Source organism: Oncorhynchus masou, unplaced genomic scaffold (assembly GCF_036934945.1).
Source record: "Oncorhynchus masou masou isolate Uvic2021 unplaced genomic scaffold, UVic_Omas_1.1 unplaced_scaffold_2139, whole genome shotgun sequence".
Lineage (NCBI taxonomy): Eukaryota > Metazoa > Chordata > Actinopteri > Salmoniformes > Salmonidae > Oncorhynchus > Oncorhynchus masou.
Genome location: NW_027008616.1, coordinates 65216 through 83266, shown reverse-complemented (window position 1 = coordinate 83266; position 18051 = coordinate 65216). Strand labels below are relative to the sequence as shown.

Genomic DNA, 18051 nt, shown 5'->3' with positions numbered 1-18051 from the left:
ACTTGACACATTGGAAAGAATTAACAAAAAAACAGAGCAAACTAGAATGCTATTTGGCCCTACACAGAGAGTACACAGCGGCAGAATACCTGACCACTGTGACCGGCCCAAAATTAAGGAAAGCTTTGACTATGTACAGACTCAGCGAGCATAGCCTTGCTATTGAGAAAGGCCGCCGTAGGCAGACATGGCTCTCAAGAGAAGACAGGCTATGTGCTCACTGCCCACAAAATGAGGTGGAAACTGAGCTGCACTTCCTAACCTCCTGCCCAATGTATGACCATAATAGAGAGACATATTTCCCTCAGATTACACAGATCCACAAAGAATTTGAAAACAAATCCAATTTTGAAAACTCCCATATCTACTGAGTGAAATTCCACAGTGTGCCATCAGAGCAGCAAGATTTGTGACCTGTTGCCACGAGAAAAGGGCAACCAGTGAAGAACACGCACCATTGTAAATACAACCCATATCTATGCTTATTTATTTTATCTTGTGTCCTTTACCATTTGTACATTGTAACAACACTGTATATATATATAATATGACATTTGTAATGTCTTTATTGTTTTGAAACTGCTGTATGTGTGATGTCTACTGTTAATTTTTATTGTTTATTTCACTTTATATATTATCTACCTTACTTGCTTTGGCAATGTTAACACATGTTACCCATGCCAATAAAGCCCCTTGAATTGAATTGAATTGAGAGAGAGAGAAATGGACGATGACATTAAGCAGATTCTGATTGACTCAGCCTAAATGTTTCAAATCATCACTTTGTATTTGCATTAATCAATGCATGGTTCCCTTTATGTACGTTTCATATAATGTTATAATATTATCATTTAAATATATAGATATATTTTTTAAACAAATCGTTAAAAGGTATTCACTTTTTGCATCTAAATAAAATAAAATGTTTCCCTCAACTGCATTACCCACTCCAGGCAGCAGATGGCTGCTGACTGTGACGTGTTATTTAGTGGACGGAACTCTTCTTTTTTTACGCAACAACAGCTAGTCAGCCATCTCGGAAACCAAGAATAGCTGAAACATTAAAGCTCTCTTGACGCTTTCTGGTATATTAGCCACGGTGTTTGGACACATTTATGTCATCTAGTTAGTTGTCACAATTAATGTAATATTTACGTTGTTGTTTTTGGTCAGCTAGCTGGCTGGTTAAGTTAGCACTAGCATAGCTAGCTAACATCTCCGACCATGAGGTCACTAAGCTACTCTTCTGTTAAAGAAGTGAAAGAGGAGGAGGAAGAGGAGGCTGTTACAGTGAAACAAGAAGAGGAAGACGTTTCAGTGAAAGAAGAGGAAGACGCGTTCAGAGTGAAAGAGGAGGAGGATGTTACTGTAAAAGAAGAGGAAGAAGAGATGGACATTTCAGTGAAAGAAGAGGAAGAAGCGTTCCGAGTGAAAAAGGAGGAGGATGTTAAGGTGAAGGAGGAAGAGAAAGAGGAGGATACCGTTTTTGTAATGAAGGAGGAAGGAGAGATAACTGTCATATTGGAGGAGGAAGAGGAGGAGGAGAATGGAGAACTGATTAACACCAGTAAGTATTGCCCTAACAGTAGCGCACACTATGAATGCCTCATGAGCTTTAGTTCAACTGTCATAACCCATCAGAAACCCCAAATAGAAGCTTGTTTTACTCTGTAAACTAATTAAATGTAAACCAACACTGTATTGCCTCAACATGGTTAAAGCTATAATGTTGATATCATGGATGGTTTGCAACCATAGGTCTGTCTATGAATATGAGAGTGGTTACTTAAGTGATAATGCCCACGAAACTGGTGTTTGTTGTATATTGGCGCGGGTGTTGTTTGTATGGGCCAGGCAAACCGTGCCAATATATCCAACAAAACACTGGCTTCAATTGGAATTATCAGGTTTATACAACGCGTTACCAACATATTCAAATAATGATTGACATATTTTCATTAAAAACGTAATTTTGATTAATTTATTCATACTATTTCATCCTTCCACAATTATAAGGTCCAGACATAAATCTAGGGTTGCTAGCTATTTTTGTTCTATATCGATAGACGCGAACCAGTCGTTCGTTCTTCTTGTTCTATATAGACGCGACCCAGTCGTTCGTTCTTCTTGTTCTATATAGACGCGACCCAGTCGTTCGTTCTTCTTGTTCTATATAGACGCGACTCAGTCGTTCGTTCTTTTTGTTCTATATAGACGCGACCCAGTCGTTCGTTCTTTTTGTTCTATATAGACGCGACCCAGTCGTTCGTTCTTTTTGTTCTATATAGACGCGACCAGTCGTTCGTTCTTCTTGTTCTATATAGACGCGACCCAGTCGTTCGTTCTTTTTGTTCTATATAGACGCGACCCAGTCGTTCGTTCTTTTTGTTCTATATAGACGCGACCCAGTCGTTCGTTCTAAATGTTCCATTGCCATACTGACTGGTAACGTTCTTATCCCTCGCTTGCTATCAATCCAACTGCGGCTAATTTACAGTCACGTCAAACAGTACAGCCATGCAGAATCACAGCAAAGTAGCTGCATTTGTTTAAGCTGTTTTCTAGTAACATTTATTTGGATAAATCCATAACAATGAGATGAGGCACGATTTCGCCTGGAATAGAAATATTACGGAAATGTAAATTGAAAAAGGTTAAACGAAACAAAGTGCATTTTGTTTGCAGTCTTTCCAGCTTCAGTTAGCCATAGTTGACCATGCTATATATGATGCCAGCTGATTCATGATTTCGACTGGATGAGAAACGCTACCTGACTCTCTCTAGTCCAGACCCCTACACAAACAATGTTGCAAATGTCAGAGAGACCGACAGCAAGGTTTATACAAATCTCCATTGTTGAAAACTAAATGTTAGTCTAAAAGACGTGAGATAATGTCTAGATGCTTTTTATAGTGGAGATAAAGGTTATAAATTGCCTGGCTGGGCTGATGAGACAGTGGATTGTGCAGTCAGATGAAACAAAGTACATTTTCATTTTAATGTTGTAGATTTAGCCGGTGGTAGCTTGTGGAATAGACACCAGCTGGAATGCGGTTTTAACCAATCAGCATTCAGGATTAGACTCACCTGTTGTATACATTTCTCCACCCCCATTCTTCAGTTTATTAGCAAGACGCTTTATCGTTTCAGCTGCAGATTCCTATCCAAGATTTAATCAGCAACAGAATGACCACTCTGATGCAAGGAATGTCCAGAATATTTTGGTGTCTCGTTCCCTATGCTGGTGAAGACACTTATCCTCCATGTTGGATCTAATATCTCTAGTAATAAGACGGTTATCCTTCATGTTGGATCAAATATCTTTAGCAATAAGACACTTATCCTCCATGTTGGATCTAATATCTTTAGCAATTAGACACTTATCCTCCATGTTGGATCTAATATCTTTAGCAATAAGACACTTATCCTCCATGTTGGATCTAATATCTTTAGCAATAAGACACTTATCCTCCATGTTGGATCTAATATATCTAGTAGTAAGACACTTATCCTCCATGTTGGATCTAATATCTTTAGCAATAAGTCAGTTATCCTCCATGCTGGATCTAATATCCCTAGTAGTAAGACACTTATCCTCCATGTTGGATCTAATATCTCTAGTAGTAAGACAGTTATCCTCCATGTTGGATCTAATATATCTAGTAGTAAGACACTTATCCTCCATGTTGGATCTAATATCTTTAGCAATAAGTCAGTTATCCTCCATGTGGGATCTAATATCTCTAGTAGTAAGACAGTTATCCTCCATGTTGGATCTAATATATCTAGTAGTAAGGCACTTATCCTCCATGTTGGATCTAATATCTTTAGCAATAAGTCAGTTATCCTCCATGTTGGATCTAATATCTTTAGTAATTAGACACTTATCCTCCATGTTGGATCTAATATCCCTAGTAGTAAGACACTTATCCTCCATGTTGGATCTAATATCTTTAGCAATAAGACAGTTATCCTCCATGTTGGATCTAATATCCCTAGTAGTAAGACACTTATCCTCCATGTTGGGTCTAATATCCCTAGTAGTAAGACACTTATCCTCCATGTTGGATCTAATATCTTTAGCAATAAGACAGTTATGCTACTGTACGACTGGAGTTTAACAGCGGTGCCTAAAGACTCCATCTTTCATGTTTTTTGAAGGTCACGAGTTAACCGTCTGACTCTGTCGTTCACACAGGAGAGACGCGTGACAACCGTGGATCCTCTGGGGAGCCTCAACAACAACATCATGATGCTGACGAGGCAGAGGAGACTCTCTCCTCATCAGCACACCTCAAGAAACACCAGCGGAGACCCAAAACGAAAACTCACTGCTGCTCTGACTGTGGGAAAGGTTACAAATATTCATCAGCTCTTAAAAAACACCAGAGGTTCCACACCGGAGAGAAAGTATACCACTGCTCAGACTGTGGGAGGAGGTTTACTTCCTCAGTCGGAATGCAATTACACCAGAGAACCCACACTGGAGAGAAACCGTACCACTGCTCAGATTGCGGGATGGGTTTTACTACCTCATGTAGACTGATATCACATCAGAGAATCCACACTGGAGAGAAACCATACATCTGCTCTGACTGTGGGATGAGTTTTACAACCTCAGGTGGAATGATATCACACCAGAGAGTACACACTGAGAAGACTTTTGCTGCCCGGACAGCCCTGGCTACTCACAAACGAATCCACACTAGGGAGAAACCATTTCACTGCTCCGACTGTGGAATGAGCTATATTACCTTCAGCGGCCTGAAAACACACCAGTCTAAACATACCGGAGAGAAACCGTATAGCTGTGATGTATGTGGGGATAGTTTTCTCTCTCCACAACCCTATCTATTCATAAACGAATACACACAGGTGAGAAACCTTACCACTGCCTTGACTGTGGAATTAGCTTTTCTGCCTCAAGTGGCCTGAGAAGACACCAGAGAAAACATACAGGAGAGAAGCCTTATAGCTGTGATCAGTGTGGGAAGGGTTTTCTTCGATCAGACTCCCTGGCAAAACACAAGGCAAGAGCCACAGAGTGTAGAATGATCTCCAACACCAGACCTGGGTAGTAGAACAGAGAGTGTAGAATGATCTCCAATACTAGACCTGGGTAGTAGAACAGAGTGTGGAATGATCTATTTGTGATAACTTTTGATGTGGTAGTGTGTGAGTGTGTGTGTGTTCAACTTGTATTTAAAAATCCTACCACTTTTGATTGATCTAATGTCAAATGATCACAATTTTAATTTTGTAAATGGTGGAACATTTATAGAAAATGTTATAGATGGAGCATCAGGACAATACATGTGATGTTTTGGTGTAGTTGGAGACCCTAGAAGTTTTCACATTCCAGATATTGCTGCATATAAACAGAAAAATGTATTTTTAATATCATGTAGCCTCGACTCCAGGTTTCATTGACGTTGCTCTCCAAAAGCCTGAGCAAGTTCATTTTGGAAAAGTAGGTATGAAAGCATCCTGATTACCTTTGGCTGATGGCTGATTGGCTGATTGGCTGCTGGCTGATTGGCTGCTGGCTGATTGGCTGATTGGCTGAGAGTATACTCCATTTTTCCAAATCAACCATCATTTCCATCCCTCTTCAGAAACAGAGTAAGCTAAGAAAACTCATTTCAGTCTTCTATAAACCCTGGGACCCTGACCCTGGGACCCTCGAACCCTAACCCTGGAACCCTGACCCCTTTCGCCGGGACCCTAACCCTGGGACCCTCGGACCCTAACCCTGGAACTCTGACCCTGGGACTCTAACCCTGGGACCCTGAACCCTTTCGCCGGGACCCTAACCCTGGGACTCGACCCTGGGACCCTAACCCCTGACCCTGGGACCCTAACCCCTTTCCCTGGGACTCTGACCCTGGAACCCTGATCCTGGGACCCTAACCCTGGAAACCCTGACCCTGGGACCCTAACCTTGGGACCCTAACCCCTTTCCCTGGGTAAACTTGGAACATTGTTATACACGTAAGTAAATAAAGGAGTGGATGAGAGACTGGGTTTGTATGTCAGAGGTTAATGGTTCTCTGTAGAAAGACAGATGCTAGCCTAGCTGAGTAATGGCTGTGGAATGTGTTGGATGGACCGGAGGAGATCACAGGATTGCTATAGGGTAAGCGGATGGACATCTGTGGATTAGGCGAAAGAGGGGTTGAAGTCAGGAGGTCAGGTCAGATCCCCTGAAGGGGATAAGATGTAAGGATTGGAGAGGAGTGACCCAAGTGGTGTGTATATACTGGTGATGGTGGAAACATGTTGTTGTCTGAATTACAGCTGTAACGACCCTTTGGGAAGAATTAAATTTGCTTAAGCTTCTCTAGTGTCCGTGAGTTATTTACTCTGAAAAATTAGAACCTAACAGATGGTAAGCCATCTATTCCATCAATGATTCCCAATCAAAACTGAGCTTCAGCAATTGTCACAAAAAACAATGAATATATGAGTTGTGCAAGGTTGGTAGAGTCTTATTCAAAACCCAACCAACCAAATAAAAGAGAGCCAGAAAACCTAAGCTTAGATTATTTTTCCCTTCACAACAAAGAAGATTCGTAACATTGGTTAGCTTGCTAGCCTAGCTGGGTAAGCTAGCTAGCTTAGCTGGGTAAGTTAGCTTGCTAGCCTTGCTGGGTAAGTTAGCTTGCTAGCCTTGCTGGGTAAGTTAGCTTGCTAGCCTTGCTGGGTAAGTTAGCTTGCTAGCCTTGCTGGGTAAGTTAGCTTGCTAGCCTGGCTGGGTAAGTTAGCTTGCCAGCCTGGCTGGGTAAGTTCGCTTGCTAGCCTGGCTGGGTATGTTAGCTTGCTAGCCTGGCTGGGTAAGTTAGCTTGCTAGCCTGGCTGGGTAAGTTAGCTTGCTAGCCTGGCTGGGTAAATTCGCTTGCTAGCCTGGCTGGGTAAGTTCGCTTGCTAGCCTGGCTGGGTAAGTTCGCTTGCTAGCCTGGCTGGTTCTGTATTAAACTCTTCACTTACGCCACTGTACTGGTAGTCACTGCTAGACTGGTAGCTACCTTCAGCAGAGTAAACATGTTTGTTCATTCTATCTTTGACTGACCTTAGCTAACGTAAGCTAGCTACTGTTAGCCATCTATTCCACCCTCGTCTGGAAAACACTCCGTTACTAAAGATATAATTGTATAGCTACCTCACACTGTGTGTTGGTAGTGATGGGTTCTGACTTGAAAACTTGAAACATCTTTCATCATGTCACATGTTCGTCCCTACTGCCTCTGATCTGACAGACTCACTAAACACAAATGCTTTGTTGGTAAATTAGGTCTGAGTGTTGGAGTGTGCCCCTGGCTAGCCGCCTGGCTATCGTTAATTAAAATAAAGATGGGGCCATCTGGTTTGTTTAATATAAGGAATTTTAAATGATTTATATTTTTTACTTTTGATTCTTAAGTGTATTTAAAACCAAATACTAGACTTTATACTAGACTTTTACTCAAGTTAGTATTTTACTGGGTGACTTTCACTTTTACTAGTCATTTTCTAGTACTTTTTCCACCACTGTCCACTTCCAGTGGAACACAAACAACATTGTAAATACCACGTATATTTATTTGTTTATTTATTTACATACTATTCGTACTACAACTATTTGCACATTGCTAAAACACTGGTAATATAACACTTGAAATGTATTTGAGATGTTTCCATGTGTTGTTTGGGTTGTTTTGTCATCTCAATTTGTTTCCATGGCAATAAAGCCAATTTGAAATTAATTCCCTTTATGTACCTTTCATATAATGCTATAATGATTGAAATCAAATAAAAACAATCGTTAAAAAGTGATTCACTTTTTGCATCAAATTTTAAATATACATTTTACTCAACTGCGTTACCACTCCAGTCAGCAGATGGCGGTCTGAGACTTTAAGGCGATGCTGCTGGTGTGACGTATAATCTAGTGGACGGAACGATTCTTTCAACAGCAGCAACAGTTAGTCAGACACCTCGGTAGCTTGCAGGACAAAATAGACGAACCAATAAAGCTCTTTAGACGCTTTGGTGTATATTAGCCATTGTGTTTTAAACACACTTCTGTCGTCTAGTTAGTTATCTGATTTAATTTCATATTTACATTGTTATTGGACAGCTAGCTGACTGGTTAAGTTAGCTTTAGCCTAGCTAGCTAACTATTAGCTAACATCATCGACCATGAGCTCCCTGCGCTACTCTCCTCCTGTTGGAGACGAGGAGGTCTGCTGGACAGAGAAAGAGGGTCGGTGGCTGAACATTGTAGTGAAAGAGGAGGAGGAAGAGGAGGATGTCACAGTAACAAAAGTGGAGGATGTTACAGTAAAACAAGAAGTAGAGGGTGAGGATGTTGCAGTGAAAGAAGAGGAAGACGCGTTCAGAGTGAAAGAGGAGGATGTTACAGTAAAAGAAGAGGAAGGAGAGATAACTGTCATATTGGAAGAAGAAGAAGAAGAGGTTGGGGAACTGATTAAAACCAGTAAGTAACGTCTTAATAACAGAAGCACACACTATGACTGCCTCATGCTCCTGGTACCTACTACAATGCCCCGTTTGAAGGCACTTAAATCTTCACCCACCCTCTGAATAGGCACACATACACAATCCATGTCTCAGTGGTCTCGAGGCTTAAAAAGCAAACATTTATTTTAACCTGTCTCTTCCTTTTCATCGACACTGATTTTGAAGTGGATTTTAACAAGTGACATCAATGAGTGTCATGGTAAGAGACGGTGTTTCCTGATGTTTTGTAAACTCTGTGTATATGAGGCGTTTATCAGTTATATTCTTCAAGAATCAGTCGCGGAACTTTCTATAACGACGAGTTCCAGCGAGGATTTCCTGTGGTGGACATCTTGTTACAGCTGTTTAATAAGTAATTAATAATTATGTCCCATTTTGTCATGTCGTTATAATAAGATATAAAGTACAATATTATTAACTAAAAATGTCAACATCAGTATCGGCCCAATGTCTAGTTTAAAACTGATCAGTATGTACATGGAAAGCTGACGTGTAACGAAGGTTACATGACGTAATGACGCCGCGTAAAATGTACACGGTCAACACAGCATTCCTAAACTAGCCCACAATGTCTGCTGTGTGGATCTAGCGGTCATTTGAAAGAGTAAGAACATTTCAGCGAGACAACTCAAAGGCGAAATACATTAACGCCAAGATAATGGAATTCATTGCCCTTGACAATCAACCATTCTCCGTCGTGGAGGATGTTGGCTTTCGCCGACTGGTCGAGCACCGGTACACACAGATGTAAATTCCTACCGGAGTTACACAGTATTCGCGTCACTGCTTCACAACATACTATGGAACACCGTTTGGGTCTTTGCGTCTCAAAAAAGATACGCGTCAAATAACACTATTTGACGTGTTTAATAAGCTTTTAATTTGACACGTCAAATAAGCTTCTATTCTCTCGCCCTTTATTTCATGTTTAAAAATCGGTATTCGAAAATACAGATTACCGATTTGTTATGAAAACTTGAAATCGGCCCTAATTAATTGGCCAATCGGTAGATCTCTACTCCAGTATCCCTGTCCCCTTACCCCTATACATATCTACCTCCATCACTCCAGTATCCCTGTCCCCTTACCCCTATACATATCTACCTCCATCACTCCAGTATTCCTGTACCCTTACCCCTATACATATCTACCTCCATCACTCCAGTATCCCTGTCCCCTTATCCCTATACATATCTACCTCCATCACTCCAGTAACCCTGTCACCTTCCCCCTATACATATCTACCTCCATCACTCCAGTATACCTGTACATTGTTAATATGGTACTGACCCTGTATATAGTCACCTTACCCCTATACATATCTACCTCCATCACTCCAGTATCCCTGTCACCTTCCCCCTATACATATCTACCTCCATCACTCCAGTATACCTGTACATTGTTAATATGGTACTGACCCTGTATATAGTCACCTTACCCCTATACATATCTACCTCCATCACTCCAGTATCCCTGTCCCCTTACCCCTATACATATCTACCTCCATCACTCCAGTATTCCTGTCACCTTCTCCCTATACATATCTACCTCCATTACTCCAGTATACCTGTACATTGTTAATATGGTACTGACCCTGTATATAGTTACCTTACCCCTATACATATCTACCTCCATCACTCCAGTATCCCTGTCCCCTTACCCCTATACATATCTACCTCCATCACTCCAGTACTCCTGTCACCTTCTCCCTATACATATCTACCTCCATCACTCCAGTATCCCTGTCACCTTCCCCCTATACATATCTACCTCCATTACTCCAGTATACCTGTACATTGTTAATATGGTACTGACCCTGTATATAGTCACCTTACCCCTATACATATCTACCTCCATCACTCCAGTATCCCTGTCCCCTTACCCCTATACATATCTACCTCCATCACTCCAGTATTCCTGTCACCTTCCCCCTATACATATCTACCTCCATCACTCCAGTATCCCTGTCCCCTTCCCCCTATACATATCTACCTCCATCACTCCAGTATTCCTGTCTCCTTCACCCTATACATATCTACCTCCATCACTCCAGTATCCCTGTCACCTTCCCCCTATACATATCTAACTCCATCACTCCTACCACCTTCCCCCTATACATATCTACCTCCATCACTCCAGTATCCCTGTCCCCTTACCCCTATACATATCTACCTCCATCACTCCAGTATCCCTGTCCCCTTACCCCTATACATATCTACCTCCATCACTCCAGTATCCCTGTCCCCTTACCCCTATACATATCTACCTCCATCACTCCAGTATCCCTGTCTCCTTACCCCTATACATATCTACCTCCATCACATCCCTGTCACCTTCCCCCATACATATCTACCTCCATCACTCCAGTATCCCTGTACATTGTTAATATGGTACTGACCCTGTATATAGTCACCTTTCCCCTCTACATAACTACCTCCATCACTCCAGTATCCCTGTCACCTTCCCCTATACATATCTACCTCCATCACTCCAGTATCCCTGTACATTGTTAATATGGTACTGACCCTGTATATAGTCACCTTTCCCCTCTACATAACTACCTCCATCACTCCAGTATCCCTGTCACCTTCCCCCTATACATATCTACCTCCATCACTCCAGTATCCCTGTACATTGTTAATATGGTACTGACCCTGTATATAGTCACCTTACCCCTATACATAACTACCTCCATCACTCCAGTACCCCTGTCACCTTCCCCCTATACATATCTACCTCCATCACTCCAGTATCCCTGTCACCTTATCCCTATACATATCTACCTCCATCACTCCAGTATCACTGTCACCTTCCCCTATACATATCTACCTCCATCACTCCAGTATCCCTGTCTCCTTCCCCCTATACATATCTATCTCCATCACTCCAGTATCCCTGTCTCCTTCCCCCTATAAATATCTACCTCCATCACTCCAGTATCCCTGTCCCCTTCCCCTATACATATCTACCTCCATCACTCCAGTATTCCTGTCCCCTTCCCCTATACATATCTACCTCCATCACTCCAGTATTCCTGTCCCCTTCCCCCTATACATATCTACCTCCATCCCTCCAGTATCACTGTCTCCTTCCCCTATACATATCTACCTCATCACTCCAGTATTCCTGTCACCTTCCCCCTATACATATCTACCTCCATCACTCCAGTATCCCTGTCCCCTTCCCCTATACATATCTACCTCATCACTCCAGTATTCCTGTCACCTTCCCCCTATACATATCTACCTCCATCACTCCAGTATCCCTGTCTCCTTACCCCTATACATATCTACCTCCATCACTCCAGTATCACTGTCACCTTCCCCCTATGCATATCTACCTCCATCACCCCAGTATCCCTGTACATTGTTAATATGGTACTGACCCTGTATATAGTCACCTTACCCCTCTACAATATATTGATTATTGCATTGCTATTGATTATTGCATTGCTATTGATTATTAAATTGTTATTGATTATTACTATTGATTATTACATTGTTGTTGATTATTACATTGTTGTTGATTATGCATTGATTTGCAACGATGACACAAACATTATATTAAGCAGGACATTCAAATAAGCCTTGCGGCAGGTAGCCTCGTGGTTAGAGTGTTGGTCCAGTGACCGAAAGGTTGCTAGATCGAAATCCCCAAGCTGACAAGGTAAAAAAATCTGTCGTTCTGCCTCTGAACAAGGCAGTTAACTCACTGTTCCCTGGTAGGCCGTCATTGTAAATAAGAATTTGTTGTTAACGGACTTGCCTAGTAAAATAAAGGTTAAATAAATACATCAAATATTATCCAAAAGTAGTGTGAAATACACTCATAAGCAACCTGTAAATGGAGGCTATTTTTGCTGTCAGCCTATGAGAACTCCCCTGAGTTTTCCCCCATGGTGGTGAATTAGTGAATAGACACAGAGCTTAATGTGAGTTTCCTTCAGTAGCATCCTGATCTTGCGCTGTAATATTCAGAATACATTGTGAATAAGTAGATAATGCACTGTGAATTAGCAGATAATGCACCGTGAATTAGCAGATAATGCACTGTGAATTAGCAGATAATGCACGGTGAATTAGAAGATAATGCACTGTGAATTAGCAGATAATGCACTGTGGATTAGCAGATAATGCACTGTGAATGAGCAGATAATGTACGGTGAATGAGCTGATAATGCACTGTGAATGAGCTGATAATGCACTGTGAATGAGCTGATAATGCACCGTGAATGAGCAGCTAATGCACCGTGAATGAGCAGATAATGCACCGTGAATGAGCAGATAATGCACTGTGAATGAGCAGATAATGCACCGTGAATGAATAGATAATGCACCGTGAATGAGCAGACAATGTACTGTGAATTAATAGATAATGCACTGTGAATGAGCAGATAATGCACTGTGAATGAGCAGATAATGTACTGTGAATTAGCAGGTAATGCAGTGTGAATTAGCAGATAATGCAGTGTGAATTAGCAGATAATGTACGGTGAATTAGCAGATAATGCATGGTGAATTGGTAGATAATACACTGTGAAAAATGCAGATATAAACTCATCAAAAAAATAAGCGTCTTCACTGTCAACTGCGTTTATTTTCAGAAAACAACAAAAATAAATAAATCAATGACTATTTTTATGAACAAAACAAGATTCAACAACTGAGACATAAACTGAACAAGTTCCAAAGACATGTGACTAACAGAAATGGAATAATGTTTCCCTGAACAAAGGGGGGGGGGTCACAATCAAAAGTAACAGTCAGTGTGACCACCAGCTGCATTAAGTACTGCAGTGCATTTCCTCCTCGTGGCCTGCACCAGATTTTCCAGTTCTTGCTGTTCTTCCAGTTCTTCCACCAAGGCACCTGCAAGTTCCCGGACATTTCTGGGGGGAATGGCCCTAGCCCTCACCCTCCGATCCAACAGGTCCCAGGTGTGCTCAATGGGATTGCGATCCGGGCTCTTCGCTGGCCATGGCAGAACATTGACATTTCTGTCTTGCAGGAATTCACGCACAGAACGAGCAGTATGGCTGGCGGCATTGTCATGCTGGAGGGTCATGTCAGGATGAGCCTGCAGGAAGGATACCACATGAGGGAGGAGGATGTCTTCCCTGTAACGCACAGCGTTGAGATTGCCTGCAATAACAACAAGCTCAGTCCAATAATGCTGTGACACACCGCCCCAGACCATGACGGACCCTCTACCTCCAAATTGATCTTGCTCCAGAGTACAGGCCTCGGTGTAACGCTCATTCCTTCGACAATAAACGCGACTCGTCACTGGCAAAAAGTGGGTGTGTTTGTGCCCATAGGCGACGTCGTTGCCGGTGATGTCTGGCGAGTACCTGCCTTACAACAGGCCTACAAGACCTCATTCCAGCCTCTCTCAGACTATTATGGACAGTCTGAGCACCGATGGAGGGATTGTGTGTTCCTGGTGTAACTCGGGAAGTTGTTGTTGCCATCCTGTACCTGTCCCGCAGGTGTGATGTTCGGATGTACCGATCCTGTGCAGGTGTTGTTACACGTGGTCTGCCACTGCGTGGACGATCAGCTGTCCGTCCTGTCTCCCTGTAGTGCTGTCTTAGGCTACGGACATTGCAATTTATTGCCTTGGCCACATCTGCAGTCCTCATGCCCCCTTGCAGCATGCCTAAGGCACAATCATGCAGATGAGCAGGGACCCTGGGAATCTTTCTTTTGGTGTTTTTTAGAGTCAGTAGAAAGGCCTCTTTGGTGTCCTAAGTTTTCATAACTGTGATCTTACTTGCCTGCCGTCTGTAAGCTGTTAGTGTCTTAATTAATGACCGTTCCACAGGTGCATGTTCATTTATTGTTTATGGTTCATTGAACAAGCATGGGAAACGGTGTTTAAACCCTTTACAATGAAGATCTGTGAAGTTATTTGGATTTTAAACTTTTATCTTTGAAAGACGGTGTCCTGAAAAAGGGACGTTTCTTTTTTTTGCTGCGTTTACTACATCCGTAACTAGCGGTTACCTCAGGGAGGGAGGAGTTTCTACAACGGAATTGTACATCGTGACGCAATTTTAGCTTAACACAGAAAGGAGCCTACATTGGTGACCAAAAGTCATCTGGCACACTGCTTAGGATTTCAACAACTTTAATAACTTATTTTTCAATTTCTAGTCACCACTAACTACAATCATCAACTTTACTACGAATTTGTATTTTTTTCTAAAAAATATATATATTATTGCTCGACTCATATTAAGATAACTGTCAAATAAGTTTGTAAAAGCATTTACACATTATTTTCAGATAATGCTCTGGGCATAAACTTTTACCTCAAATAAACAGTGGATTTCTGCTGTTGTGGGCCTTTAACCATCTGTCTGACTTTGTTGTTCACACAGGAGAGAGACAAGACTATCGTGGATCCTCTGGGGAGCCTCAACAACATCATGATGCTGACGAGGCAGAGAAGAGTCTCTCCAGAGCAGAAAACCTCAAGAAACCCCAGCAGAGACCCACAGGGAAGAAATATCACCACTGCCCGGACTGTGGGAAGAGTTACTCAAGATCAGATTCACTAAAAGTACACTTGAGAATTCACACAGGAGAGAAACCTCACTGCTGCTCTGACTGTGGGAAGAGATTTACCTCTTCAGCAGACCTGAAAAGACACGAGAGAATCCATACTGGTGAAAAACCTTATAGCTGTAATCAATGTGGGAAGAGTTTCACAACATCTAGCCAGCTGACTATACACCAGAGAACACACACAGGAGAGAAGCCTTACCACTGCTCTGACTGTGGAAAGCGTTTTCTTAAGTCAGGACATTTAAAATCACACCAGAGAACACACACAGTAGAGAAACCTTATAGCTGTGATCAATGTGGGAAGAGTTTTACTCACTCAAGCTGCCTGATAGTACACCAGAGAACACACACAGGAGAGAAACCTTATAGCTGTGATCAGTGTGAGAAGAGTTTTGTTACTTCGAGCCGTCTGACTATACACCGGAGAACACACACAGGAGAGAAACCTTATGGCTGTGTTCAATGTGGGAAGAATTTTGTTACATCTAGCAGTTTGATTACACACCAGCGGACACACAGGAGAGAAATCAATGTGGCAAGAGATACTCTGATAAAAAAATCTCTGATTTAACTATCAGAAAATACAGCCTCCCGAGTGGCGCAGTGGTCTAAGGCATCGTAGTGCCACTAGAGATCCTGGTTCAAGGCTCTGGGCTGATGGATTCCCAGTTTGGAAAGAGGGTTCAGTCAGTTTGGGAACCTAATTGTGGAAAGACATTTTCTTGGACACAGGACCTAAAATAAGACAATATAGATGCTGTGTTCTGACAAGTTTTTGGCTGAGAATGTTGTTGATGCCTGAAAACACATGAGAGGGAACACACAGTAGAAAAGCCTTTCCAATGTTCCACTATGTTGTTGATGCCATGTGATATCATGTTTGTATGAAAATCTTACAAACTAAAAAAAATAGGCCGAGTTGAGTTTTTTCCTCTCGAGACATGATCATGTCTGAAATCAGATTAATATTTTAATGTGTATTTTATTTTATCTTGATTATGGATTTGATTGAATACAAGTATGAACACTTTAGATGTTAATGATATGATTTGGAAAGTTGTAGATTTTATTAAATAGATTTAATAAAATGTGTATTTCTTGATACACCCCAAAGGGCCACGTCGTTACAGTGCACTCGTCTTCAAACTAAAGGTGTATGAAAATGTGATGACGTTGTTCTGATAACATTGATAAGAGTTGTTGACATGAAGAACATATTGATAACATTGATAAGAGTTGTTGACATGAAGAACATATTAATGACGTTGATAAGAGTTGTTGACATGAAGAACATATTAATGACGTTGATAAGAGTTGTTGACATGAAGAACATATTAATGACGTTGATAAGAGTTGTTGACATGAAGAACATATTAATGACGTTGATAAGAGTTGTTGACATGAAGAACATATTAATGACGTTGATAAGAGTTGTTGACATGAAGAACATACAGTGCCTTGCGAAAGTTTTCGGCCCCCTTGAACTTTGCGACCTTTTTCCACATTTCAGTTGCAAAATTATTCAGCCCCTTTACTTTCATTGCAGCAAACTCTCTCCAGAAGTTCAGTGAGGATCTCTGAATGATCCAATGTTGACCTAAATGACTAATGGTGATAAATACAATCCACCTGTGTGTAATCAAGTCTCCGTATAAATGCACCTGCACTGTGATAGTCTCAGAGGTCCGTTAAAAGCGCAGAGAGCATCATGAAGAACAAGGAACACACCAGGCAGGTCCGAGATACTGTTGTGAAGAAGTTTAAAGCCGGGTTTGGATACAAAAAGATTTCCCAAGCTTTAAACATCCCAAGGAGCACTGTGCAAGCGATAATATTGAAATGGAAGGAGTATCAGACCACTGCAAATCTACCAAGACCTGGCCGGCCCTCTAAACTTTCAGCTCATACAAGGAGAAGACTGGTCAGAGATGCAGCCAAGAGGCCCATGATCACTCTGGATGAACTGCAGAGATCTACAGCTGAGGTGGGAGACTCTGTCCATGGGACAACAATCAGTCATATATTGCACAAATCTGGCCTTTATGGAAGTGGCAAAAAGAAAGCCATTTCTTAAAGATATCCATAAATAGTGTCGTTTAAAGTTTGCCACAAGCCACCTGGGAGACACACCAAACATGTGGAAGAAGGTGCTCTGGTCAGATGAAACCAAAATTGAACTTTTTGGCAACAATGCAAAACGTTATGTTTGGCGTAAAAGCAACACAGCCCATCACCCTGAACACATCATACCCACTGTCAAACATGGTGGTGGCAGCATCATGGTTTGGGCCTGCTTTTCTTCAGCAGGGACAGGGAAGATGGTTAAAATTGATGGGAAGATGGATGGAGCCAAATACAGGACCATTCTGGAAGAAAACCTGATGGAGTCTGCAAAAGACCTGAGACTGGGACGGAGATTTGTCTTCCAACAAGACAATGATCCAAAACATAAAGCAAAATCTACAATGGAATGGTTCAAAAATAAACATATCCAGTTGTTAGAATGGCCAAGTCAAAGTCCAGACCTGAATCCAATCGAGAATCTGTGGAAAGAACTGAAAACTGCTGTTCACAAATGCTCTCCATCCAACCTCACTGAGCTCGAGCTGTTTTGCAAGGAGGAATGGGAAAAATTTCAGTCTCTCGATGTGCAAAACTGATAGAGACATACCCCAAGCGACTTACAGCTGTAATCGCAGCAAAAGGTGGCGCTACAAAGTATTAACTTAAGGGGGCTGAATAATTTTGCACGCCCAATTTTTCAGTTTTTGATTTGTTAAAAAAGTTTGAAATATCCAATAAATGTCGTTCCACTTCATGATTGTGTCCCACTTGTTGTTGATTCTTCACAAAACAGTTTTATATCTTTATGTTTGAAGCCTGAAATGTGGCAAAAGGTCGCAAAGTTCAAGGGGGCCGAATACTTTCGCAAGGCACTGCACCAGGGCCTGGGGATGTAGTT

The 18051-nt window shown here is 41.7% G+C and overlaps 2 protein-coding genes across 2 annotated transcripts; both read left to right on the top strand.

Annotated features, from left to right (window-relative positions):
• Positions 1-1019: 1019 nt before the first annotated feature.
• On the top strand, positions 1020-6339 carry LOC135532987 (zinc finger and SCAN domain-containing protein 2-like). Its single transcript, XM_064960398.1, has 2 exons — positions 1020-1567; positions 4199-6339. The coding sequence occupies exons 1-2, from the start codon at positions 1225-1227 to the stop codon at positions 4933-4935; spliced, it is 1080 nt and encodes a 359-aa protein (XP_064816470.1). The 5' UTR covers positions 1020-1224; the 3' UTR covers positions 4936-6339.
• A 1617-nt stretch (positions 6340-7956) lies between these two features.
• On the top strand, positions 7957-16205 carry LOC135532986 (gastrula zinc finger protein XlCGF17.1-like). Its single transcript, XM_064960397.1, has 2 exons — positions 7957-8476; positions 14903-16205. The coding sequence occupies exons 1-2, from the start codon at positions 8179-8181 to the stop codon at positions 15658-15660; spliced, it is 1056 nt and encodes a 351-aa protein (XP_064816469.1). The 5' UTR covers positions 7957-8178; the 3' UTR covers positions 15661-16205.
• Positions 16206-18051: the final 1846 nt, after the last annotated feature.